This window comes from Manis pentadactyla, chromosome 3 (assembly GCF_030020395.1).
Source record: "Manis pentadactyla isolate mManPen7 chromosome 3, mManPen7.hap1, whole genome shotgun sequence".
NCBI classification, from domain to species: Eukaryota; Metazoa; Chordata; class Mammalia; order Pholidota; family Manidae; genus Manis; species Manis pentadactyla.
In genome coordinates this window covers 52,598,315-52,626,285 of record NC_080021.1, presented here as the reverse complement: position 1 = coordinate 52,626,285, position 27,971 = coordinate 52,598,315, and the positions used below count along the sequence as shown (strand labels likewise).

Below are 27,971 nucleotides of genomic sequence, written 5' to 3'. Positions count from 1 at the left end.
TATCCTCTTGTTTGACTGAGCCCTTTATCATTATGTAGTGTCCTTCTTTATCTCTTGTTACTTTCTTTGTTTTGAAGTCTATTTTGTCTGATATTAGTACTGCAACCCCTGCTTTCTTCTCTCTGTTGTTTGCTTGAAATATGTTTTTCCATCCCTTGACTTTTAGTCTGTACATGTCTTTGGGTTTGAGGTGAGTTTCTTGTAAGCAGCATATAGATGGGTCTTGCTCTTTTATCCATTCTATTACTCTGTGTCTTTTGATTGGTGCATTCAACCCATTAACATTTAGGGTGACTATTGAAAGATATGTACTTATTGCCATTGCAGGCTTTAAATTCGTGGTTACCAAAGGTTCAAGGTTAGCCTCTTTAGTATCTTACTGCCTAACTTAGCTCGCTTATTGAGCTGTTATATACACTGTCTGGAGATTCTTTTCTTCTCTCCCTTCTTGTTCCTCCTCCTCGATTCTTCATATGTTGGGTGTTTTGTGCTGTGCTCTTTCTAGGAGTGCTCCCATCTAGAGCAGTCCCTGTAAGATGTTCTGTAGAGGTGGTTTGTGGAAAGCAAATTCCCTCAGCTTTTGTTTGTCTGGGAATTGTTTAATCCCACCGTCATATTTGAATGATAGTCGTGCTGGATACAGTATCCTTGGTTCAAGGCCCTTCTGTTTCATTGTATTAAATATATCATGCCATTCTCTTCTGGCCTGTAGGGTTTCTGTTGAGAAATCTGACGTTAGCCTGATGGGTTTCCCTTTATAGGTGACCTTTTTCTCTCTAGCTGCCTTTAACACTCTTTCCTTGTCCTTGATCTTTGCCATTTTAATTATTATGTGTCTTGGTGTTGCCCTTCTTGGATCCTTTCTGTTGGGGGTTCTGTGTATTTCCGTGGTCTGTTTGATTACTTCCTCCCCCAGTGTGGGGAAGTTTTCAGCAATTATTTCTTCTAAGATACTTTCCATCTCTTTGCCTCTCTCTTCTTCTTCTGGGACCCCTATAATACGGATATTGCTCCTTTTGGATTGGTCACACAGTTCTCTTAATATTGTTTCATTCCTGGAGATCCTTTTGTCTCTCTCTATGTCAGCTTCCATGCGTTCCTGTTCTCTGATTTCAATTCCATCAATGGCCTCTTGCATTCTATCCATTCTGCTTATAAACCCTTCCAGAGTTTGTTTCATTTCTGCGATCTCCTTTCTGGCATCTGTGATCTCTTTCCGGACTTCATCCCATTTTTCTTGCGTATTTCTCTGCATCTCTGTCAGCATGTTTATGATTCTTATTTTGAATTCTTTGTCAGGAAGACTGGTTAGGTCTGTCTCCTTCTCTGGTGTTGTCTCTGTGATCTTTGTCTGCCTGTAGCTTTGCCTTTTCATGGTGATAGGAATAGTCTGCAGAACTGGGACGAGTGACGGCTGGAAGGACTTCCTTTCTTGTTGGTTTGTGGCCCTCCTCTCCTGGGAGAACAGCGGCCTCTAGTGGCTTGTGCTGCGCAGCTGCGCGCAGACAGGGTTTCTGCTTCCTGCCAGGCTGCTATGGAGTTAATCTCCGCTGTTGCTGTGGGCGTGGCCTGGCTCGGGCTGCTTCTCCAAAATGGTGGAGTCGCGTTGGAGCAGGAGCGGCTGGGAGGCTATTTATCTCCGTAAGGGGCCTCCCTGCTCCCTGCAGCCCAGGGGTTAGGGTGCCCAGAGGTCCCGGATTCCCTACCTCTGGATTAAGTGGCCCGCCCTGCCCCTTTAAGACTTCCAAAAAGCACCCGCCAAAACAAAACAACGACCACAAAAAAAAACAAGAAAAAAAATTTTTTTAATTAAAAAAAAAAAAAATTTTATTTAAAAAAAAAAAAAGGTGGTCGTTCGTTTTTCTTTATTCTCCGGTGCCAGCCTCAGGCCTCTGCTCACCGGTCTTTCTGCCCTGTTTCCCTAATATTGGGGTCCCTGTCCCTTTAAGACTTCCAAACAGCGCTCGCCAAAACAAAGCAGCAAAAAAGCAAAAAAAAAAAATGGTCGCGCGCTTTTCTTATGTCCTCTGTCGCCCAGCCTCCAGTGCCTGCTCACTGTTCTTGCTGCCCTGTTTTCCCAGTATCGAGGGCCCTGCACTCTGGCCCGGATGGCTGGGGCTGGGTGTTCGGCAGTCCTGGGCTCCGTCTCCCTCCCGCTCTGCCTGCTCTTCTCCCGCCGGGAGCTGGGGGGAGGGGCGCTCGGCTCCCGCGGGGCCGGGGCTTGTATCTTACCCCCTTCGCGAGGCGCTGGGTTCTCTCAGGTGTGGATGTGGTCTGGATATTGTCCTGTGTCCTCTGGTCTTTATTCTAGGAAGGGTTGTCTTTGTTATATTTTCATAGATATATGTTGTTTTGGGAGGAGATTTCCGCTGCTCTACTCACGCCGCCATCTTCCGCCCCACCCGTGTGTATTCTTAAGTTACTGAAAATAATGATTCTCTAAAGTCCTTTAGATTTAATTTGTTAATTGTGTTATTCAAAAATACTGTATGCTTAATTACTTTTTAAATATTTGATCTATTAATAAACAAAGAGAAGTGTTTTTCAATCACTCAGTTTAGGAGAGTGGAATTATCAATTTCATTTTGTAATCTGCCGAATTGATTGGGTACTCTCTCTCATCTATCATCTTACAGTCTTAAAACTGTCTAAGTATAATATATTGAGGTCAAATACTCTGTTTTGTGTTTTTCAAAGATTTTTAGACATGCATGTTTAATTAAGAAATTCTAAAATTAATCAAACTCTTAATTATTTTGTGCACCAGTCACCCCACTGTAGAAGGGGATAGTTTAGTTCTATCTCAATATTTATCCTCAATTTAGACATTAATGCAACTGTTTTATGCTGTCAATGTTTATTTCTCTTTATCCACGTGCTTGCCATTTTCTTTGCTTAATTCTTGAATCTCTGTGCTGGACTGTTTGCAATCAGTAGCATTTCTGTCCCTTTTTACACTCTCCCATGTTATTGCAGTGCTGAAAGCTTGGGAACCTTATTTATTTATTGAAATATAGTTGATATATAAAATATTATATTTCAGGTGTGAAACACACTGATTCAACAATTATATGCATTACTAAATGTTCACCATGATAAGTGTAGTTGCCATCTGTCAACACACAAATATAATATTACTGGCTATATTCCCTATGCTGTACTTTCATTCCCATGACTATTTTATAATTGGAAGTTTGTATTTCATTATACCCTTCATCTATTTCACCCATCCTCCCACCTCCCTCCCTTATGGAAACCACCAGTGTATTCTCTGTGTTTATGTCTTTTTCTGTTTTGTTTGTTCATTTGGTTTTTAGATTTCATATGTAAGTGGAATCATATGGTATTTATCTTTCTCTGTCTGACTTAATTCATTTAGCATAGTACCCTTTAGGCCCATCCATGTTTTCAGAAATGGCAAGATTTCATTCCTTTTTTATGGCTGAGCAACATTCTGGATTTTTTAAATTAAGGTATCAATGATATACACTCTTATGAAGGTTTCACAAGAAAAACAATGTGGTTACTACCTTCACCCTTATTATTGAGTCCCACCCATACCCCATTGCAGTCACTGTCCACCAGTGTAGTAAGATGCCACAGAATCCCTATTTGTCTTCTCTGAGCTACACTGTCTTCCCTGTGGCCCCACACACACTATCATTCTGTTTTATATATATGTAAGTATGAGAGCTTCTTTATCCATTCATCTATTGCTGGCCACTCTGGTTGTTTCCATATCTTGACTAGTACAAATAATGCTTTGATAAACATAGGAGTGTATATGTCTTTTTGAATTAGTGATTTTGGCTTCTTCAGGTAAATTCCCAGAAGTGGAACTACTGGGTTGAATGGTATTTCTATTTTTAGTTTTTGAGAAACCTTCATAATGATTTCCATAGGGGCCACACCAGTTTACATTCCTGCCAACCGTGTAAGAACGTGAGAACTTTATTTTTAAGAATCCCTTGCCAGGATTCTGATTTAGATATGACCAGTAAGACATTTGATAGAGTTTTGGAATTTGAAAGGAAGGCACAATTCAGTTTTCATTTGGCAGAAGACCATGGCATATTTATCAAAAGCAGTAGCAATTTCTTGACCCTTCTTCAGACTCCATATTCTACTGCCGGTCTCCAGCTTTGGAGTTAAGGGGCAGCTGTGGCTTTGACAGCTACTTTCTGTACTTTCCTAATTTTTGGATTGTAATCTCCACTTTTGAATTTTGCAGTCCTAAACCTTACAATTTTTAAACTACCAAATTCCTTCCATTTAACTACTTTTGTCTTGAAATATTTAGAATAAATTGTTTTTTTCCTGACTGATCTTTAATTACTACAATTTGAGCCTTTCTTCCTCAGGTAATTTTTCTTTTCCCTGAAGAAAACATTAAAATTTTTCTAAACTCGCTTCACTTGTGCTGGCTTGAAAATGTCTGTACTTTACTGTTATTTTTGAATAATTTTTCCAGGCATAGAATTCTAGATTGATTATCACTTTTAGAATCTTGATAATGCTATTCTACTGCCTACTGGTTTCCATTGTTACTGTTGAGAAGTCAAATATTAGTTTATTTGTCCTATTTTAGGTAGTAGTTTCTTTCTGGCTAGAGATTTTTTTTTTTGTCTTTTGTACTTTTAAGTTTTACTAGAATATATTGAGGGTTAATCCATTTTATTTTATTTGAATTTATTTGGCTTACTGAATCTGAGCATTATCATCATTCATCAATTGTGTTCTCCCTGCTTCTTAATCTGTCTCTCTTATTTTCCATCTTTTTTCTCTTCATGGAATTCTGGGAATTTCTTCTTTACTGACTCTTTGTCTAGTCTGTTGTCTAGTTCATTGATTTCCTGATTTTAGAGATTATATTTTTTATGTCTAGATGTTCTGCTTAGTTTGCAAAAGTGTCTTATCAATCCTGATAATTTCTTGTTCCTCTGCCAATCTTCTCCATTATGTCTTTATATATATTTAACATACTTATTTTATATTTTATCTTTGATAATTTCACCATTTACAGATATTGAGTCTGATGGTGAAGTCTGTTTCTGTTTTCTTGCTCACAGTGATTTATTTCATTTTTTCAATAATTTCTGATTATGAATTCATGTTCATTGGAACTTCATCTGTGGGAATACTTTGAGACCTAGTTTTAAAATTTGTTTTCTTTCAAATTGAGTTGGTTTTTGGTAGATTTTTAGGCTATTCAATATAACTATTTTAAATATTTTATTTTGGCCTCATTTTTTTTTTCAGGATGTAGATGTCATAGGGATTCTGGTTCCAGATCTACTTGAATTTTGGCTTATGGTTAAGAATTCCTTTTCTTCCCTTCCCTTCCGTCTCCACCCCTCCCTCTCCTCTCCTCTCCTGTTCCCTCTCCCATTTCAAATGTCTTGTTTTTGTTTTTTTCTCTACTCAGAGCCAGGACTAAGACAAATATTATTCCTATTGTTTTTCTCTGGAGGATAGTTTACCTTCCAGTGGGTTACCCTTTGGAATCCTAGCTTTATGGAGTCTCCAACCCATCCTTGTGTCTAGTTTAACCCCAAGTTTTGTCTCTCTGATGACACATTTTTAACTCATATCTAGGCCACAAGAGTTTGGAATAAATCCTCAGAGCAAACACCAGTTCTTGAAACTTTCTAACAATAGAATTTATCTTCCACAAGCTCAGGCATGCATTCCAATGTAGGTTTTATATTTTATCCTGTATTTTTAATTACATTCTCCCCAAGAATTTTCTACAAACGTTTAGTCTACAATATTGCTAGAAATAGAAGTTAGGAATCATTATTAAAAATGAACTGCCAATCTGTTGTTAAAAGTGTTTGCAATGCCTAATATCAAAGTGTTGCTTACTATAGAGGGAAATTTTAATTTGGGGCTAAAAGTGATAGTGTATCATTTTTACTATGCATTCCACAAAATTGGCAAATGTGTAGCTGATTTCCTTTTGTTTACAAGCTTAAAAATCATGGAGGTAGAAATTGTATTTTATTTTCCTAAACTTGATGGTTGACATTCCTTTTCTATCTCAACTATAAAGTCACATATAGATTTTTAAGTATCTTTACTGCAGTGATTTTTGCTTTTTCTAGCTGTAAGACAATAAACAGCAGCGTTTATATGAGTGTTGATAAGAATGAATTCTATTCTGTTCTCATTGTTCCTGCTGTGAAATGATTGCCTATTTTAAAACCACCCAAATAGAGACTGATTGCTATTATGAACAAAGAAGACTATACATAGAAATAACCTCCCTTCTCAGCATTATGGGTAGCAGTGGTGATGAAAAATCATACACTATACTGTAAAAGTCAGTCTTGCAGAGCACCCCAGTCACAGGCACTGAATGTTTCACTTGTTTGCTTGTTCACCATTTAACCACTTAACTTATAAGCCATTCAACTCTGTCTCCTTTTCCAACATGGCTAGTTGATGTTTCCAGGCATAACACATCTTTTGCTTGCTATTTATTAGGGTCCATCAAGATACAGCTTTTTATATTAAAAAATAAGAATGTGCTGAGATGGAATGCCTGAGATAAACAGGCTATTTTTCTTGGTAATGAACAAATGGCATCAAAGGGACTTTCCAGGGGTGAATCCCGTAACTTTCAGAAGCTAAATAGTTCATCTGACAACATAATGAATTGGTTGCTTTTTTGAAAAAGATTTGCCCCTTTTCCCTGAATAGACAATTTAGAAAATGTTTTGAAAGGATATGAAAAGACAGAATAAAAAAAAGAAAGCTAGTTTAATACAAATGGATTCCAGTCAGAAATGTGGATATGTAATACTTGGATAATCTTGAAAAATTTCTTCTCGTGGGCTGACATGTATTGAGATAAGTGTTATTACTATGGCTAGAAAATTAGTTTTAGGCTCTATTTAAAATCTTATTGAGGGTTGGATGAAAAGAAAAATCACAGAAGTGAAATTTATATCTTTTTAATAATAATGTAAATGTCATTCACCTCTTCTTTTTGTGTTTATATAAAAAGCTAAAGAGATATGTGAATTTGACTTAAATATATAGCCATACTCTTTTATCCTTACAAAACAATACTTGAGACAAGGCCACAAGGGAATACTTTTTAAATAAGGTACCCAACTTTGAAAATAGTTAACATTAGGCTTTCTGTTCTGTGCCAGGATGATGAAGAAGAAGATCATTATTATGTGTACCTAAGAGTATAGAGGCTCTATGTGAAAAAGAGGGTGGGGCTGGGCTAGATCATGTCTTAGTCAGTTTGGGGTGCTGTAACAAGTTACTATGGATTGTGTGGCATAAAAACAACTGTTATATCTCACAGTTCTGGAAGTCCAAGATCAGCCTGCCATCATGGTTGGGATCTGGTGCAAGCCCTCTTCCAGTTTGCAGGCTTTTCTTCTTGTATCCTCATAGGGTGGAAAGAGGAGAAGAGAGCTCTCTAGGGTTCTTTTTATAACAACAATGATCCTATTCATGAGGGGTCCACCTTCATGATCTGATTACCTCCCAAAGGTCCCATCTCCTAACACTATCACATTGGTGCTTAGGGTTTCAAACATAAGGATTTTGAGGGGATACAAATATTCAGTCTGTTGCAGGTGAAGTGAGAGGGCAGTGTAAAATGCTAAGAAGAGGCTACATTTTAGCATCAGAAAAACTAAGGTTTATAGAGTTTCAATTCTTCATGTGGATAATGGAGATGGTGTTATGGTTAATTTTATGTACCAATTTGTCTTGGCCCTGTTATTTGGTTGAACACTATTCTGAGTGTATTTGTGAGGGTGTTTTTGGAGGAGATTAACATTTGAATCTGTAGACTGAGTAAAGCAGACAGCCCTTCCTAATATAATTAGGAATTATATATAATAGGTGGGTGGGCCTCATATAATCAAGGGCTTGAATACAACGAAAAGGCTGACCCTCCCATGAGTAAAAGGAACTTCCTTTTGCCTGAGCTGGGACATGAACTCTTCTTGCCTTTGTTTCAAATGGAAACATTGGCTCTTTGAGTCTTGAGCCTGCCAGATTTTGGATTGGAACTACACCATCAGTTCTCTTGGTTCTTGGGCCTTCAGATTCAACTGGAACTACACCATTGACTCTTCTGGGCCTCTAGCTTGCTGACTGGAGATCTTGGGATTTTTAGCCTCTATAATCATTATAATAAATCTCTTTATCTATCTCTATATCTACATCTCTCTCTCATCTATCTATCTATATCCTTTTGGTTCTCTTGGTATCAATCTCTGCCCATCTTCTGCATGTGACAAAAGTAAAAGTGCAATCAGTAATATCATACTGCACTTCACGCACAGAGACAGCAAAACCCACAACATGTATTTGCATTCCCCCAATACTTATTGATCAGCCTAGACAAATAATCCTTATTCAACCTAGGGCTTAGGCCAGAGGATAATGTAAATGCACTTAGAATAAGGGACCTACTTTTACATTTAATTTTTTAATAATCCTACTTTTTCTAAATTCAAAAAATTGAGGCAAAAATCCATCACTTACATAGCATTTAGTGCTTGCAATCAATCAAACCCCTAATGTTTTTCTAGGACAAGGAGCCTTTTAAAACCTGGCCTTGCAAGGTTAATGTTGTTCATTTTTAATAACTGCAAAGACTAAAATGATGTTTACTTATTGAGAATATTGTGAAATAACACTTTTAATGGGAAGTTATTTTATCATTGATATTTTCTAGTGATGTACAACAACTCTGCTTCCTAGGATTCTAGATGTGATACCATTGATACCCATAAAATCAAAACAGGAAAGCTTTGGTTAAATCCTACATGGTACTGGAACATTAGGGTTCCCAGTAATATTAGTCAAAAGTGACACTGGAACTTCTAGTGACCCTTTTAAGTTGCTCCTTCAATGCAACTGGTTTTTATTCAATCCCCCCAAAAGTGTGTGACCCGTCAGCTAATAAAAAAACAAGAGCTTTAAGCAAACTTGGGTCTACTCAGCTGGTCAGTAATTCTCAAGCTACTTTACTGCCTATATTGCAGAATGAATAATCAGTTATTCCAGAGAATAATCAATGCTCAAGTGTGAGAGACTGAAATAAGACAGGTGTGACTAGAGCAGAGAGATGGGAAGGTGGGAGAGGAGTTGTGTGCTAGGAAAGAACAAGGTAAAAACAAGTGGGAGACAGGGCAGGCATAGTTTTATAGGTCATACCAAGGAGCTTTGTGTGTTTGAGATATACTGATTGACCCATTTTCTGGATAACTGAAAGGTTTCCATTTTCATGTTTTAGAAGAGTAAAAGTACTATACTGGGAATGTATATGGTTAGTTATGTTAATGTTAAAATAATGTTAATTATGGTTTCCACTTCAGTCCTTTGAAAACCTACCCTCCTGGTTATTACAAAAAAATTAAGTATACTAAAATAAATGGTAGAAAGACAGATTGGTTTAGAAGGTTAAGCTGTTGATTAAAGGTGAGTGTATTAGTAGGAGGGAGGAAAAATTTTCACTCAGGAATCTGAGTCTTTTGCAGTCTAATCTTGACTGAGCTGACCTATTAGCATAGGCAAACTAATTAACCTCTCTTTGTCTTGGCTGCTTATCTGTAGAGTGAAGATAGTAACAACCTACTATTAGAACAACAAATCAAATGTAAACACCAACAGTTATAGAAATAATATAAGTCATTACTCAGTTGTAAGATTCTAGTCTTTACCTCCGAGTTTAAACATCTCTCTGTCTAAATTATATGTTAGGTTTAATTTTTGTCAAACTATTTTTTGTGTGTGTGGCAGAGTGAGCTTGGGTTTATTTTCATATATAGCCAAATGTGTGTTTACTGAAAATGCATTCTGGGACCTAGATTATTAGGTAACTCCTATTGATAGCACATGATTTAACACAGTAAAGGAGCTGCTCAGAGAGAAGTGGGGATGGGGGGTGGTTCAGGGAGAGGAATATGTACTGTTAACTTTTTTCCTGTTAAATAAGAAGAGCACACTTTTATTGTTTCATAAGCCTATTGCAATTAAATGAACTATAGTTAAGCAATTCAAATTGGATCAGCAGGCACATAATAACATGCCAAGAAGTGACAAAATGAACAGCTTCCTAGTTGGGTTTTATTGTGGATTCACTGATTCACATTGAAATTGCCATCTCTTTTGAGATATTTCCAATACCTTTGTGGGAAGCATTTATAAAGCTGTATTCCTTCAGAGGCATAAGGGTTTCCCATTTCTGTAACTATTCTTAGTTATCATGCCACACTCTCTTTAGCAGATGAAAAGAAATAAAAATCAATCTTCCTAAACAATAAAATATTTATGGAATTGGAATAGCTATTTCTTTGTGAATCAGAGAAGAATCATGCATTGTCTTCAATTCTTTCTTTTAAAAATTCATGCCTAGTAAATATATAGGCTGTTTCCATGATGACATTAATGACTCAGGAATATGACTGCAATGTTTTTGTTGGTGTGATTTGGCCTATAGTTAAATGGGTGCCTAGAGATCCTGGTTGGGGGTATGACAAGCTGGTAAGGGACAATGAACTGAATCTCATAGTTCTGGCCCAGTTCCCTGTGTTATGTGGCTATTGGAGTTCTCCTGCCGTTTGCTCTGCTGAAGTCAAGAACAGGTGTTTGAATTTTTCAATGCAGTCTGAGCAATATCTTCAACAGGTATTATGTATTTTATTGAATTCTTACCTGACTAAACCTTCTTTCCCAGTGCCCATTTCCATCTGTTCTGGCATTGTTCCTGTTGATTCTGCTAGATTTTGAGACTCAAAATTTGTGGTCAAATCTCTGAGTGAATTTTTCTTGGAGATTTTATCTATGGAAAGGAAACAGCACATAAATAGAACATATGTCACTCTTTAAAAAAAAATTTTTTTTGGTATCATTAATGTACAATTACATGAAGAACATTATGATTACTAGGCTCCCCACTTCACCAAGTTCCCCCCCACATAACCCATTACAGTCACTGTCCATCAGCCTAGTAAGATGCTGTAAAATCACTACTTGTCTTCTCTGTGTTGCACAACTCTCCCCGTGATGCCCCCACACTATACATACTAATCGTAATGCCCCCTTTCTTTTTCCCTGTCCTTGTCCCTCCCTTCCCACCCATCCTCCCCAGTCCCTTTCCCTTTGGTAACTATTAGTCCATTCTTGGGTTCTGTGATTCTGCTGCTGTTTTGTTCCTTCAGTTTTCCTTTGTTCTTATACTCCACATATGAGTGAAATCATTTGATACTCGTCTTTCTCCACCTGGCTTATTTCACTGAGCATAATACCCTCTAGCTCCATCCATGTTGTTGCAAATGGTAGGATCTGTTTTTTTCTTATGGCTGAGTAATATTCCATTGTGTATATGTATCACATCTTCTTTATCCATTCATCTACTGATGGACCATTTTGGTTGCTTCCATATCTTGGCTATTGTAAACAGTGCAATGATAAACATAAGGGTGCATCTGTCTTTTTCAAACCGGAGTGCTGCATTCTTAGGGTAAATTCCTAGGAGTGGAATTCCTGGGTCAATTGGTATTTCTATTATGAGTTTTTTGAGGAACCTCCATACTGCTTTCCACAATGGTTGAACAAATTTACATTCCCACCAGCAGTGTAGGAGGGTTCCCCTTTCTCCACAACCTTGCCAACATTTGTTGTTGTTTGTCTTTTCAATGATGGCGATCCTTACTGGTGTGAGGTGATATCTCATGGTGGTTTTAATTTGCATTTGTCTGATGACAAGCGATGTGGAGCATCTTTTCATGTGTCTGTTGGCCATCTGAATTTCTTCTTTAGAGAACTGTCTATTCAGCTCCTCTGCCCATTTTTTAATTGGATTATTTGCTTTTTGTTTGTTGAGGTGTGTGAGCTCTTTATATATTTTGGATGTTAACCCTTTATCAGATCTGTCATTTATGAATATATTCTCCCATACTGTAGGATACCTTTTTGTTCTATTGATGGTGTTCTTTGCTGTACAGAAGCTTTTCATCTTGATATAGTCCCACTTTTTCATTTTTGCTTTTGTTTCCCTTGCCCCAGGGAGATATGTTCATGAAGAAGTCACTCATGTTTATGTCCATGAGATTTTTGCCTATGTTTTTTTCTAAGAGTTTTATGGTTTCATGACTTACATTCAGGTCTTTGATTCATTTCAAATTTACTTTTGTGTATGGGGTTAGACAGTGATCCAGTTTCATTCTCTTACATGTAGCTGTCCAGTTTTGCCAGCACTATCTGTTGAAGAGACTGTCATTTCCCCATTATATGTCCATAGCTCCTTTACATTATATTAACTGGCCATATATGTTTGGGTTAATGTTTGGAGTCTCTATTTCTTCCACTGGTCTGTGGCTCTGTTCTTGTGCCAGTACCAAATTGTCTTGATTACTGTAGCTTTGTAGTAGAGCTTGAAGTTGAAGATTGCTTTGGCTATTCGGGGTCTTTGGTGGTTCCATATGAATTTTTTAACTATTTGTTCCAGTTCATTGAAGAATGCTGTTGGTAATTTGATAGGGATTGCATTGAATCTGTATATTGCTTTGGGCAGGATGGCCATTTTGACGATATTAATTCTTCCTAGCCAGGAGCATGGGATGAGTTTCCATTTGTTAGTGTCCTCTTTAATTTCTCTTAAGAGTGTCTTGTAGTTTTCAGGGTATAGGTCTTTCACTTTCTTGGTTAGGTTTATTCCTAGGCTTTTTATTCTTTTTGATAGTATTGTGAATGGAATTGTTTTCCTGATTTCTCTTTCTTTAGTACTTTGTTAGGGTATAGGAAAGCCACAGATTTCTGTGTGTTAATTTTGTATCCTGCAACTTTGCTGAATTCCAATATCAGTTCTAGTAGTTTTGGAGTGGAGTCTTTAGGGTTTTTTATGTACAATATCATGTCATCTGCAAATAGTGACAGTTTGACTTCTTCTTTACCAATCTGGATTCCTTGTATTTCTTTGTTTTGTGCAATTGCCATGGCTAGGACCTCCAGTACTATGTTGAATAACAGTGGGGAGAGTGGGCATCCCTGCCTTGTTCCCGATCTCAGAGGAAAAGCTTTCAGCCTCTTGCTGTTCAGTATGATGTTAGCTGTGAGTTTATCATAGATGGCCTTTATTATGTTGAGGTACTTGCCCTCTATACCCATTTGGTTGAGAGTTTTTATCATGAATGGATGTTGAATTTTGTCGAATGCTTTTTCAGCATCTATGGAGATGATCATGTGGTTTTTTTCCTTCTTTTTGTTGATGTGGTGGATGATGTTGATGGATTTTTGAATGTTGTTCCATCCTTGCATCCCTGGGATGAATCCCACTTGGTCATGGTGTATGATCCTTTTGACGTATTTTTGAATTCGGTTTGCTATTATTTTGTTGAGTATTTTTGCATCTACGTTCATCAGGGATATTGGTCTGTAGTTTTCTTTTTTGGTGGGGTCTTTGCCTGGTTTTGGTATTAGGGTGATGTTGGCTTCATAGAATGAATTTGGGAATATTCCCTCCTCTTCTATTTTTTGGAAAACTTTAAGGAGAATGGGTATCATGTCTTCTCTGTATGTCTGATAAAATTCCGAGCTAAATCCATCTGGCCCAGGGGTTTTGTTCTTGGGTAGTTTTTTGATTACTGCTTCAATTTCATTGCTGGTAATTGGTCTGTTTAGATTTTCTGTTTCTTTCTGGGTCAGTCTTGGAAGGTTGTATTTTTCTAGGAAGTTGTCCATTTCTCCTAGGTTTTCCAGCTTGTTAGCTTATAGGTTTTCATAGTGCTCTCTAATAATTCTTTGTATTTCTGTGGGGTCCGTCGTGATGTTTCCTGTCTCGTTTCTGATTCTGTTGATGTGTGTTGACTCTCTTTTTCTCTTAATAAGAACATATGTCACACTTATATAGACATTGTAAGTTACAGAGATGCTTCTTGTTTTATCAGAATAGTTTTCTCAGGAATGCCTTGCCTAGGATTCCAGCTTAACAAAATAGAACCTTATACAGGAGCAGTTAACCTGCAGACTCTTCAGGCTGATGAAAAATATTTTTGAAGTTGGTGTATTATGAAAAAGTTCAACTGGTACATTTCTTTTTGGAATTAGAAAAGCTGAGATTAATAACAAGTCATCACTCAAAATATATTTTCAGTTCTGCTAAAATATTTGTAACATGGCCGAAATCGATGCATCATAAAATCCAGAAAAATAAAATAGGCAGAAATAATGTCACTGATGTTATTTTAGAATTTTGCCTTCTACTTTTTAATGAAATCAAATATTTGTTTTTGGTGGATCATCTTTAGCAATGATTTCTTTCCTGAAGAAACAACACAAACTAATATGAACTAGCTTCATTTTCTGTTCAAAAATTAAATTTTTCCTTTCAAGTCTACAAATACAATTTCCAATTAATATAGTTTAAATTGTAATTTATGCAGAGAATGATCAATTCATTGCTAAATATTTGGATCGTAGAGAAGCTTTTAATGAAAGTAAATTACTTAATATAAAAAGAAAACATAGAAGGAGCAAAGCAATACAGTGAACACAACTTAATGGTTATTCATTATCCACAGTTTCTAATTTATTTTTAATTGGATGTACTATGCTTAGAAAATTGAAATCAAGGCCCAAATCATAACTCTTATTTTATTGTAATACATTGTAATGTTAAAAACTTAAGCCAATCCACTATGTAAAATCTGGATTTGCAGAAATGATCTATCAGGGGGTTATCCCTTACTTTACAAAGTTTTCACCATTCAAATCATTTAATATGAAAATTTCTATAATTCATTTAAATCTTTCAGTGTACTAAACCTTTCAGGAACATTCTTCAGAAATAAAGGCAGTCTTAAAACTGAGTCATGACTTTATAGTTTTTAAAAGTTTATGAATAAGAATGTGGATTTCCTAAGACATATTTTCTTCATTATGTATCTCCTATCTATCTTTATTTGGAATTATAGTACTTTTGGCTAGAAGATAGGAAACACAGTAATAAGTATATTTTCTTTACATTTAAATGAAAAAAACCCAAATTCCTGAACTTTTTGGGACACAAGGGAGTTTCACTGTAATCATGTCCTTGAATAAAGGACTCTGAAGACTATATTTCAGGTAATATATTTTCATCTGTAAGAAATCTTACTGAGAGTTGTAGGATAGGGTCCTTTTTATGCAAGAAAATGTAATACACTAGTGAGTTTATTGATATCAATCAGATTTCAGAGTAAAAAGATAGCACTTTCAATATATCATTTTGTACTAAGAGGATTTTGTAGAAATGAGAAAAGCATCTATTTTCCTTTTGTGTTTGGGTCAAGCCATATTTCCCCATTTCTCTTTATTCAACTAAAAAAAATCACTTCTCAGATCTCTGACATCATGCCACATATTGCTGCCTAAGAGACAGCCAAATCCTTTTCCTATATCCGCAAACACTGGGGCAGGTATTGTAAGATATTTTAGAGCAGACTTCTTAACCTCTGGCCATGGATGTCTAGTGCATTCATGGATTGGAAGGTTTGAGACTGTGTTCTGAGTTTGCATTTTTACATGGAGAGGATCTAAGGTTAACATGAGCTCCTCAAAGGAGTCTGCACCAAAAAAGGGTTATGAACCATTGTGTTATTTGTTTGCTTGGAACATCTGCCCCAAAAAGAAAAGTGGCATGGAATATGAGTCAAAGAATCAGAAAAAAAATACTTATGAATATAAAACAAGCAGAATCTGTAAGACAGTATTTCTTCAGAGGCTTTTATTGACTATTTCTTATAAAGGTATGTGAATATAAGCTGCATCATATACTTCCATTGCTCATCCAAGGTATAGCATATGTATTACATTTGCAGTATTGCTTTTCTGCTAGTGCAAATTAAATGACCAACTGTTCTGTGATAATTCTTTTGTTCCACTCTAGTAAGGAATATTTGTTTATCCTTGTAGTTCACTAGGTGTTCTCTAGACATTGCCAAGACCTTCTAAGCTGATATTGCCTCCAGCATGACAAGTCTAAGTTATTTAGAAATTAATTACAGTCTAATTTGTGTTATTGGTAAGCATTTTAATTACAAATAAAATTTCAGTCATAGCTTATTGATGAAGATGAGAAACCAGTTATTGCCCCTTCTTGGATACAAAGCATAGCAACAACTCAAAAAATACCCATGAAGAGTTAAAAACAAAGGATCCCTGTCAACCAGAGTCAGTGTGGGTGTCTTTTTATCAATGCAGTATGTTATTTGTTTGTGGGAACAGACGGTCAGATTGTTTGCATCATCTTCCTCATGAAAGAGAAACCTAAAATTCATGGCAAATTTTGCTCTGGCATCCAAGTGAAATTTTGTCAGCTGCCCATTGTACTTCCCAACTTCACACATGGACAGCAGGATTCCCTTCTTTGTAGCTGCCCAAATGAATAGTGAAGTCTTTTTTGCCAATTGTGCTCTTTGAATGTTGCATAGCAAATGCCAGATCTCATCAGTACACTTGGTCAAATTCTGCCTTGGAATGTGTGCCTGTGGCGGATAGTAAATTCTGGAGTCAAAGTGTTCTCATATGGCTGCTTTTATTGAATGTGCACGGATGAGTACTGAGTTTGTGCCCACACCTGACTGATTCTGTCTTCAGCCTGGCAGCTTCTCCCTCTGGGCTTCTGTGATATACTTCCACCTGCTGGCCCCCCTTGTAGCTGCACACTGAAGAGACTTGTGCAGGTGTGGAACATCTTTCCTCTTCAAGTGAGGAAATAATCGATGCAGAAAGCCATTAACCTTCCACTCTTTACCAGTGCATGAAATAATTGTTGTAAAAGGAGGAATTCAAAGAACGAACCTAATTTAGGAATAAGGTTATGAATTAGGTGCTGGTTCGGTTAGCTTTTTTTTGAAGAGATAGAAAAAGGAGATTTGAAAATGTTTTAATTGGTTAGAATGTTTGGTGTGTGTGATGCTATCACTTGGTTGAATTTCTAACTCTTAAAACACCACATACAATGTGGGCTTTGTCTCAAAAACAAAACTCCTTTTATTAGACACCAACAATACCTGAGTAACTAGTGTTAGATGAATTAGTAAAGACTAGGTCTGACTACTTTGATTAGATGCATAAATGATACTACTACTTTCATCTTAGTGAATGAACATTTGGATATAAAATAATGAATAACATAGTTTTAAGAGATGCATGATCAATCTTATCCGTGGCACCTAAGATTGTATTTTTGACTTGGCTTATGGTTATTTTGTATATATAAAGTTCTTAGAATAATTTTAATTATAACACTTCGAATACATTTGAAATTTTATTATATCTTTGTAGATTGTCAAATGGCGTAGGGGAAGTTGATGAACATTAAAGTGATGCATATAAAATGACACCTGAAAGAGAGCCTTCAAATATTTCAGAATAGAAAAATGGAATACTTTATATTAAGCAGTGCTCATGCAATCTACAAAAAATCCAGAGGAGAAGGAACGAGAGTAGGTGAGAGTTCTGGAAACCATCCCAAAGGAGGAATGGTTTAAGAACTGAGGTTCTTTAGCCAAAGTATTGAAGGCTTACTAGTGACCTAGCAGTTATTTCAAACTCTTTGAAGGGCTGTCACATGGAAGAGAAAACAGATTTATTTCATATATTCCAGAAGGCAGAAGAAGGATCCATCAATGGGATTTACAAAATTTCTTTCAGTGATTTAAAAAGAGAACAAACAAAACCCCCAAATTCTAAGAACTAAACTTGTCCAGCAGCTAGACATGGCTTTGTGAGGAAGAATACAGGTGGAAGCTAGACCCTGCATTAAGGAAGGTAGGTTGGGGTCCTTGCATTGGGTTAGAGGTTAGCAGTCGTCTAGTCAGATTTAATGTGCTAGAAAATCCTGAAGGGCTTTTTGAATTTAGGCAGATTGTTTTGCTTCAAGATACATGATCACAAATAAAAAACAAAGCAACATACAAAAGAGAATACAGGTGCATCTAAGGTAGCTTTGGTACTGTGTACACTGAGGGATCCTGTTCTCAATGTTAGGCTTAGTTTCAGGGACTTTTTAATTGTGATTAATTTATCTAGAGAATACATTTTATGTAGAGGAATTAAGAAATGTGGTAAGTTACCCGTGCTGGGTACCAGACAGAGAGCTCTAATTCTTACATAACTAATTCTCTGGGTGACTCTGGATAAGTTGCTTTTCTATAACAGTTTCCTCATCCATAAAATGAGAAATACTTTTGTATGGGCATTTCTGTAAGGATTAGATAAAGACTACATTTGAAAAAACTGCAGTATAAACACCAAGTGTTCCACCAGTCAACTGGGGATAAATTATCTTTTTAAAATAAAAATGTATATATTTACTATTTCAAGTTGGCACAGCATTGATATGTGAGCATGCAGGGCTCTTATTTACTTAAGAGGGTTTCAGACCAGGAAAGCAAAATGCAGTTTCCCAAATATCAGCTACATTCTTCAGCAGAAGAAGCTTAGAAATATAGTTTGATTTAATTGAATTATGCAAGTATTTAAATCATGCAAGCTACAAAAAGTATGGCATTTTATCAAAAGAAAAGTTTAAAAACCAGGTGGAAACAGGAATTTTATGCCAGAGTCTGGTTTTCTATTTGGTATTTAAAATAGAGTATGATTTCTGTGCTTAACTTCTCGTGTTAGCTGATATAGCTCTCCCCACCTCTCTGTCTTCAGTGAGGCAATTCTCTGCTTTATTATATGGAGGAATGGTTATGATTATGCACACAGTTGGGTGCCTGACCTAAAGAAGGCAGCCCATTTGTAGTTGGCTGGTGACCTGGATGGTGGCATAAAGGGCTCTGCTCAATGGGAACAATAGTTGTTACCTAAGGCAGTCAGATTGCTCTCTCAAGAATTTCGACTGGGAAATGAGTAGATGAGAGTGAAAGCAGTCCAGAGGAGATAAGCAGAGAGAAACACAGCAGTCATGAGAAATGAAGCCTTGTTGACTGTGAGCAAGAGGCAGAGAAAGTAATTAGCTCCTAGGTTTGCCTCTGTCCCTTGAACAGTTTTTCAATTACAGTTATACATAGTTTTCTTATGATAAGCCTTTGCAATGGAAGGTGCCCTGAGTATGTTTCTGTACATTGTCAAAGCAGCACATGGTAAACTATATTCATCATTTCAAACTATTAAGTATATCATATTTATCTTTTGTCTAGACTAAGTTTTCAGAAATTTGACATGTCAAGTTTATTCATTTCTCCTTCTTTTGTTCATCATCACATCAGGTGTCACTTTGGAAAAGTATTTCTTATTAGGTTCTATAACTCTAATTGTTTACTATATATGGCTATTTCTTTTTGGATGAAGCAAAGAAATATGCTTGCATAGTTTTGATTAAAAAGTTTCATTCTTTTTTTTTCCTGTTGTTCTTGTATTCCCACCTTATCCTTTGGCTGATAAATAGGATTGACAATTTAGGGAGTGGACTATACTACTAAAATTAGCCATAGTATCTCCCATGCATGCCAGTCAAGCTCAGTGATCTATATAAGGATGCTTTTATTGGTTCTTATAAATTAAATTTTAATAGAGAAGTCTGCCTATTTTCCTATTCCATATAAGACAAATCAAATAAGTTGTTACTACAAAGACTAAACGGTGGTTTCCTGTTTAAACAAGCTAGGATTTTCCCTTTTTGTTTTCTCCCTATATCTTAACAATCAATATGCTTCATTTTTTTATCAGTTTTAGTTCTTGAACAGTTCTAGTTTTCTAGATTTCTGTTCAAACTAAGAGTTGGCTGAGATATAGCCTAGGTCAGTTTGGATAGACGTGGGGGACTGGAAAGGCCTAGGACAGCTCTACAGATCTACAAATATGCTATACCTGGAACCTAGAGGTCCTGGCTGTGGAGAGCTATTTGGCACAGGAGGTCCAGGGAGGATACTACACTTGTGGTCTGTTTGCAACACAATGTATGGGATGGAGGTCATGAGTGAAGAGAAAACGGAAGAGTCAGAGGATAACCAAAAACATTCCTGGATTCAGAATCTTGTCTAGGGCTGTCATTGTTCATAGGGATGAACAATATCAAGCACCTACCACGTGGTTGGTTAGATGTCACAAATTGGTCGTGTGGGCTCAATTTGACAAGAACTCAGTTTTTCTTTCAGTAATTTAAAAAAGGGATATTTGAACATCAAATAAGTCAACATTTAAGAAATGGGAGATTTCAAATTAAAATTTGTACTTGCAGACTTTCTAGACTGAAGATGGAACATCTGGCAGCTCCTAACCCTCAGCCCCACAATGGCAGCTATTAATTGGATCTGAGAAGCCTCTGGCCTCATTAGACAGGGCATGCACTAGTGTCCTTTATGCTATTAGACTTCTATGAGCATTGGAATTTACAAACCTTTATGCTAAATGCTTTACATATATTAACTAATTCAGTATGTACCTAAACCTAGTAATGAAAGTATTAGTCTTATTTTATGCATGAGCAAGCCGAGTCTCAGAGACATTAAATTTCTTGACTAAGGTCACACAAAGTTAGTGAATGGCAGAGTTATAATTTGAATTCAGAGGTGTCAAACTCTAAAACCAGTGCTCTTTTTAGTATAATATACTGCCTTCATCATAGATTTACATGATTAATTGGAATAAAATTCAATTTCATATTTTTGCCAAAGCATGGAATATTTGAAAGCTGTATGCATTAATTTTCTATCGCTGTAGCAAATGACCACAAATCTAATGGCTTAAAGGAACACAGGTTTAATCTTTTGTAGTTCTGGAAGTCAGAAGTCTAAAATAAATCTGAAGGGGCTGCACTCCCTTCTGGAGGCTCCAGGAGGATCTGTTTCCTTTTCTCAACTTGAAGATGCTGTATTAGTTGGTTCATGGCCGTTTCCTCCATTTTCAGAGTGCACCAATCCAACCTCTGCTTCCATCCAAGGGTCTGCCTGTGACCCTTTTTCATCTTTTTATAAAGACTCCTTGATTACATTGAGGCCTCCTTGATAACATAGAATAATCTTCCCATCTCAAGATCCTTAACTTAATAATATCAGAAATTTAAAAAAATTTCAATTGATGTATAGTTGACATGTAATTTTAGTTTCAGGTGTACAATAAATATGATTTGACAATTATAAACATTATGAAATGCTCACCAAAATAAATGATGTAACCATCTGTTACCATACAAAGTTATGGCAATAATACTATTGACTATATTTCCTATGTTGTACCTTTTATCCCCCTGATTTATTTATTTTATAACTATAAGTGTGCAATTTCTTTTCCCCATGTAACAAACTAATAGGTTTTATTTATTTATTTAAGTTTAATTTTTTTTAAGTTCAGATTCATCTTTTATTTGCATATAAGAATTATTTACTGTTAATTTTCCACTATGTATGGATTAATGTGCACTTTTACATATTTTATGGATTAAGAACAATGTGATATCCTAATTACATGTATACTCTTAATTTAAATACTTTTATCAAACTCATAGGTTTTAGGACTAGGGTGTAGACATCTTTAAGGGTCTATTATTCAAACTACCATACCACATGAGCTGTGGGCACCTAAGTTTGATTCATTTCCATTCAAAGTCACTTTACAGCATCATAAACTACTAGGTAAATCATTTATATATCCTCTACTCGGACCAAAACATTTGTTTAAGGAAACATTTCATATAATATAAATGATGTAGAAACCTACGAAAGATGACTATAAACAAAAGGGGACTTTAGAAAGTTATCTTTATTTGAATCCAAAATGTATTATGGTCTTCATTTCTATGGCAGATATAAATTAAACCATGCTTTGAAGAAGATAAGGGTTCTATAATCAGAAACCAACATCTGCAGATACTGTGACATTGCACCTGCATGTTTTGAAATGAAGAACATAAAAATACCAAGCACATATAAGAGGCTATCTTTAAACACTAATAATTTTGCTTTTTCAAAACAAAATATCTTAAATAGAAGTGTTATTCACATTAAAGTCTTTGAGGCATGCTCAGTATACAGATTTAAATGAGACTATTTTTTCCCTTTCTACTCAATTAGCTCATCTGTTAAATGAAGCTTCCACAAGACTAGTTATGAAAAATTAAGCTTACAAATACATTTTGAAAAAAATGTAACAAGGAAGAATAAACTTGTCATCCCAAAGATGTGATCCTTGGTTTCATGCTATTAAGGATGTATTTTTATGGGAGAAAAACTGTAGATTTTAAACTATCACTATCATAAAATAACTCATAGTAAAATAGAATTGTAGTTTGACTTATCTTGATAATTTTGTGGTCTTTTATTTTTCTTTCACTTTTCTTGGCTGTGTAGATCTGATTTCTATCATGGACTGTTTCTGTCTTCCTCAATACCTCTGTTTATTAACCACATTTCATTGTATGAAATGAAAATTCTTATGTAATTTACAGAATCTAGATATAATCTTCCTCTCCTGAAAAAATTTCAAGATTGATTAATGTTCTTCTATTGATGATAAAACATTTTTCATTATATCCTTTTGGTATATGAGTCTTATTATCTGTGGAAGTTTTATGTGTGTGAACTTTTATCAGAAATGGAGCCTTATGATTATTAAATGTTTTCTTCTTTCAGTGACACATTGTACTCAGTATTTGGAATCAGATAATCTAACAATTGAACAGCCAAGCTTTAGCCATCAATGGGAAGGTAATATTAAATTGCGTTCATGTGGAAGAACTTTTGCAGAACGTGTGCTTTTTTTTTTTCTTTTTTCACAGGTAAGTATATGCTGACTATTTGGGAGTCACTTTTTGCTACCTTGGCTGAGATGAAAATGCAGAAGAAAGACAGCTGATCCATTTAGGGACATTTAAGTATTCTCTACACTCTAATCTGAATAAAAACCCAGAATTGTTACATAAATAAGTAAAATCAAGAAAGCTAAAGTGAATTTTCTCCCCCTAATATTTTTAAAGAAAATTATAATGTTGAAATTGGGTAGAGAAGATCATAAAAAATAGAAAAATAAATTAATTTAGGGAAAAATCAGTATCTTTATAATGTCCTCTCAGTGGGGGAATATATTATTTTTCCTTCAGTTGGGATCTACAGAAAGGAATCAGTCTGCTATGGATTTGTCACCATCAATGTAGAAACAAGTGTGGTAGCCTTAGGAGTAGATAAAATTTCTAGTGGAGAGAATTTAAAGGCAGAAGAGCAGAGGGATGAGCACTGAACCTTTACACATGTATAATCTACATCTATTTTATTGGTTTTATGTCCTCATCTGAAATTATATTGTCCATTATGTGCTTATGTTAACACAGACATGGCCCATATTGTTCACCACTGTATCTTTAGTCTGTAGACCAGTGCCTGGCACATGGTAGGTAATAAAAAAGTATCTACTGAGTAACTGACTGAATGAAGAAGTAATGTTTTTATAAATATTCGTATCTTCAGATTTTCTCAAGTGTGACCCTAAATAATTTACCTAGGCCAGGACAAGCATTTCATGAGGTAACACATTTAAGAGAAATATGCATCATACATTTTTTTCCCCTACAGATTTGAGTTCTGACCTTGTATTTTGGTGTGTGACTCTTCAGAAGTGACTGGTGTCATCTTGGGTTTGAGAGATTTCTTTTCACTTTTGTCTTCTCCCTTTGAGAAACACAGTAGAGGTTGTATGTGATGAATTTATACACAAATGATGTTGAATGTAAAATATAAGTTTTTTACTTACCACTTTTTCAATTATCAAGCCACTCATTAAAATTGGTCATTTGTGTATGACATAATAAAAATGATCATTCTCTCACTTAAGTGAATATTCTTGGCTCTACTATTGAATAATCAGCCTTGCAGCTTGTAGACCACAGGCACCCTGTTTTTGTTAGTGTGGCTACTTATGTCTCCCTAGCCTATATCCCTCCCAATTCTGGCCCTTAATTCCCACAGCCTAATATTGGTCCAGTCTAGGTCTCTAGTAGTATAATTTAAAATGATGCAGAGAACAAAGCAGTTTAGTTCCTTTACTCATAGCTCTCTGCTCTCCATGATTTCATTTGTCTCTACCTCATCATTTATCTAAGCATCTAAGCTTTCTTTTGTAATATAGGTATGTCTCACTGCAAGTGGCCAGTGTGTGTGTGAGGAAGTTACTATGGGGACAGAGTGAAGTAAGATACACAGTTAAAACATATAAACTTTGGCTCACAAGCTGCTCACACTCTAGTAGGGGGCACAAACATACAAAAATGTAAGTGGAAAGAAATGTTTTACATAATGAGACAATGTTTATAGAGGATCATAAAGGTGGAGTGATCTACTCCACTGGAGTAGAAGGGAAGAGACTATTAAAAAGGAAATGACTCTTGATTTTACAAATCAAGATGAGATTTTTGTTTTCCAGATGGACAAGGCAAGGAAAATATTCCAGGGAGAGGATGCATGCTTAGTAAAAGCCAAAGGTGTGATTGAATATAGGTGGAGGGAGATTAAAGTAGAAGTGGTTGGATGGAATAGAGTGTTAGAAGATGAAGCTAGCTAAGCAGGCAGAGACAAGGATTTTGAGAGTCTTGTAAGCCTTGATACAGAGTTTGACATTATTTATAAGCACTGTATGTCAGAAACATTTTGAACTGGGAAGTAAATTAATCAGATGATTTAATTTAAGCCTCATAGTAACTAACCATATATGTTAGGCAAGGCAGCTGTTATTATTCTTATCTTATTGAATAGGAAATTGATTAAGTGGCTAGAAAGGTATGGATCCCTGAATATATTATGAAGTAGTGATAAAGACATCTGACTTCAATCAAGTACTTTTACATCAAGTTATGATGTTATTTATAAACTCTTCTAGTATAGTCTTATTGTTTATACAAATGAAGATTTATGTGAATAGTGTCTTACTTTAGAGTACAAGAGAGAGTTTGGAATAGTCTGAGCTTGCAGTTCTTGATTTATTGGTTATTGACAAATGGGAATCACCTATGATATTTTGGCTTGAGAATTAAATCTTTAAATGATACTTTAAAAAATATTGTAAATTGATTTATTCATCCATAGATATTTTCCTATAGGACTCAAATAATCTATTTGTACTTCAGAAACTTGTTGTTTTAGTGCCATTTAAAAAGGTTATATTCTGTGGAGAAAAATATAACTTGAACTTTCTGTCACTTTTAACATTTAACATATTTTAAATTGGAGAAAAACTTTTTCCTTTACTCATGTATTATTGGATAAAATAAATGCAAATAATTCTACAAATTTGACTTTTAAGATACAATGTGATGCCAGCTGACTTCATGATTAACATACATATAATTATGGTATGGCATGGGATATATCCAAGAGTTGCTCTACCTGTGTTTAGTCTGTCTTCAATATTACTATTTCTGAAGTAAAGACAAACCCTTAAGGAGTTTCTGCTCTTTTTGCCTTCTCTCTAACATTCCTTTTTCCTGAGGGAAAAGTATTTGGACATTTGATTCAACTAATATTCCTTCTGTTCTGAAGCAGTATAGCTTAGAGGTATAGCTCTCAAGCACTGAAGCCATTTGGAATGGAGTTCCAATCCAGGCTCTGCCATTTGTCAGTTGTGTGTTAGTAGCAAATTATAACAGGACCCTTGATTATAATGACAATTCAAGAGAATAGTGCTTGGAAGGGGACTGCATCTTGCTTGGCATATAGTAATTGCTGTTAACTGTTATGTTCTCTGAGAGAAAAATCCATTAGCTATTTTTATGTGCTCTGTGGGAAAATAATCTTGATAATTATGGGTTAAACATCATTGTAGTGATATACCCAAGGAGAAACACAGTAAGACTAACTGAAAGGAAGTGCCCAGCTCCATGTTTGTGATATTCCATAAATTTTAAAATCTGTAAATAAGATTTAGAGTGTGGGATTTTTTATTCTGTAGAAAAATTAAAAAGAAGACAAGGGCACTCCCATGAAGCAATGCTAAGCACGTTTTCCAAATCTCATTGCAAAAACAGTTAATATTAATCAGAAAAGGAAGGCAAATTTTCCAGGGACAATATTAAGAACTGTTTGTGTTTTCTATATTTTAGCCTTACTTGAACCTGAAACATTGGACCACGCTATTCTGGTTCCTGAGGTACACTCCTGCTTTTACTTGACATCTTCCATCCAATTCTTAAATTTTAAATGGGAAACGATAACTGCTCTAGAAACCTTATGTAGTACTTTTAGGTAAATATAGGGAGCAGTTCATAAACACTGTTCTACAGGGAGTTGTAAGTGAACAGTAACCATATAATTATCACTTTGGACTTAAATCTGTCATATAAATACAAGCTATTAGCAATAGTGATAACAATAATAATCACTTGGGAAGAGACAAGGATCTTGAGAGTCCTGTAAGCCTTGATACAGAGTTTGACATTATTTACCTAGGCCAGGGTTATGTGCTTTATATATACTGTTTCTAGTTTGTATAACAAAGCTACAAAGCAAGTATGTTTTTCATTTTACCAATGAGTAGACCTAGAACTTATGAAAAGATTTGTCTAGAGCAGGGTTCCTCCACTTTGGCAGTATTAAAATTTTGAACTGGATAATTCTCCATTGTGAAGCATTTTCCTGTACATTCTAGGATATCTGCAGCATCTCTGGCCTTTACCCACTAAATGCCAGTAACATCCCTAAGAGCTCTGACAACCAAAATTATCCCCTGATGTTGTCAATTGTCCCAAGTGACAAAACTGCTCCTTATCAAGAACCCCTGGTCTAGAGAAATTACTGGTGAATTGTGGTTTACTAAGACCAGGATGTTTGATATTCTTTGTTGAAACTAGATGATATAACCCATTTAATATTCAAGAAATGATTTCATTTTGGCTGATGGTAAAAGTGAAAATCAGCAATAAGAAGTTTTATTTGGCTTTTCCAAACCCTAATATAGTCTTCTAAACATTTATTATTGTTTTAAAGAAAAAAAAATATAGTATACATAAAATAATGGGGATAAACCCCAAAGACAAACAGGTGACCCAGATGGTAGCAATTAAAACTTCAAAGCAATCTTTTATACTGTGTTTACTAAAATCCATTACAGGGAAAGAAATGATGAGAATCAAGGCTGATGTAGGGATGCAAGGAGCATACCTGTCTCGTGGATCGCTGAGACTGATTTCTTGGATCAGGACCTTGTTTAATCTCATCGTCCTCTTCCCTAGGCTTCACTGTGTTGAATTTTGTTGTCAGCAATTTAAACATCGTTAAGGTGCTTCGAAATCTTCTGTTTTTATGACTCTGTGTCTCAATGTAGAGAAATGTACTTTGTTTTTCTTTTCACTAGAAGACAAGCCAATTAGTTGTTTAATCAGGATTTTGTTCTGGTTAATTCCTAGCGGCAACTCTAGCTAGTCAGGGCTTTGGATTAGGAGCAGCAAATTACTTCTGCTTGGGTGATTTGAATTCTGTTTATGAACTTTAGAGAGTCAAAATGCCCCTGAGAACAATTTATAAGTGCAGGATTAAACAAAACTTTATTGTTGATTTGAATTGTTTAAATGTGATCACATTGCCCATTGGTTTATTTTTATTTCTTTCTAAATATCCACCTGCCTATTTCCATCGATCCAATTCTAATCAAAGTAAAAATGCAAATGATTCAAAAAAATGGGCATAAGGGCTTATGACATAAACAACAGTTTACTCCCCCAAAGTTCCCATCCCTAGTCTTACACCATGAGGTAAATACTTTTTCCTTTGTGGCTCTTTTTTTTAAAATTAGCCATCAGTATTTTATTTGATTAGATTAATGGATTTAGAAAAATCTAATAAAAAATGGGATATATTGCTTCCCATTCCCAAAAGCCTAAATGCAAATGTCCACATCAGATACAGGATGATGATTACGTTAGAATTAAGCAAAGAAGTGTATTAGTTTGCTACCTATCATAACAAAGTACCACACAGACTGTGTACCTTAAATAATAGAAATTTACTTTTTTGTAGTTCTGG

General features: G+C 35.6%; 1 protein-coding gene across 1 annotated transcript in view; it reads right to left on the bottom strand.

Annotated features, from left to right (window-relative positions):
* CNGB3 (cyclic nucleotide gated channel subunit beta 3) overlaps positions 1-27,221 on the bottom strand; it is a 175,905-nt gene extending 148,684 nt beyond the window's left edge. The window contains exons 1-3 of the mRNA XM_036925101.2: positions 27,111-27,221; positions 23,549-23,630; positions 10,693-10,819 (exon numbers count right to left, since the gene is read on the bottom strand). Coding sequence (XP_036780996.2) covers positions 10,693-10,819; positions 23,549-23,630; positions 27,111-27,221 — 320 coding nt within the window. The remainder of the gene's footprint in view (positions 1-10,692; positions 10,820-23,548; positions 23,631-27,110) is intronic.
* Between the last annotated feature and the right edge of the window lie 750 nt (positions 27,222-27,971).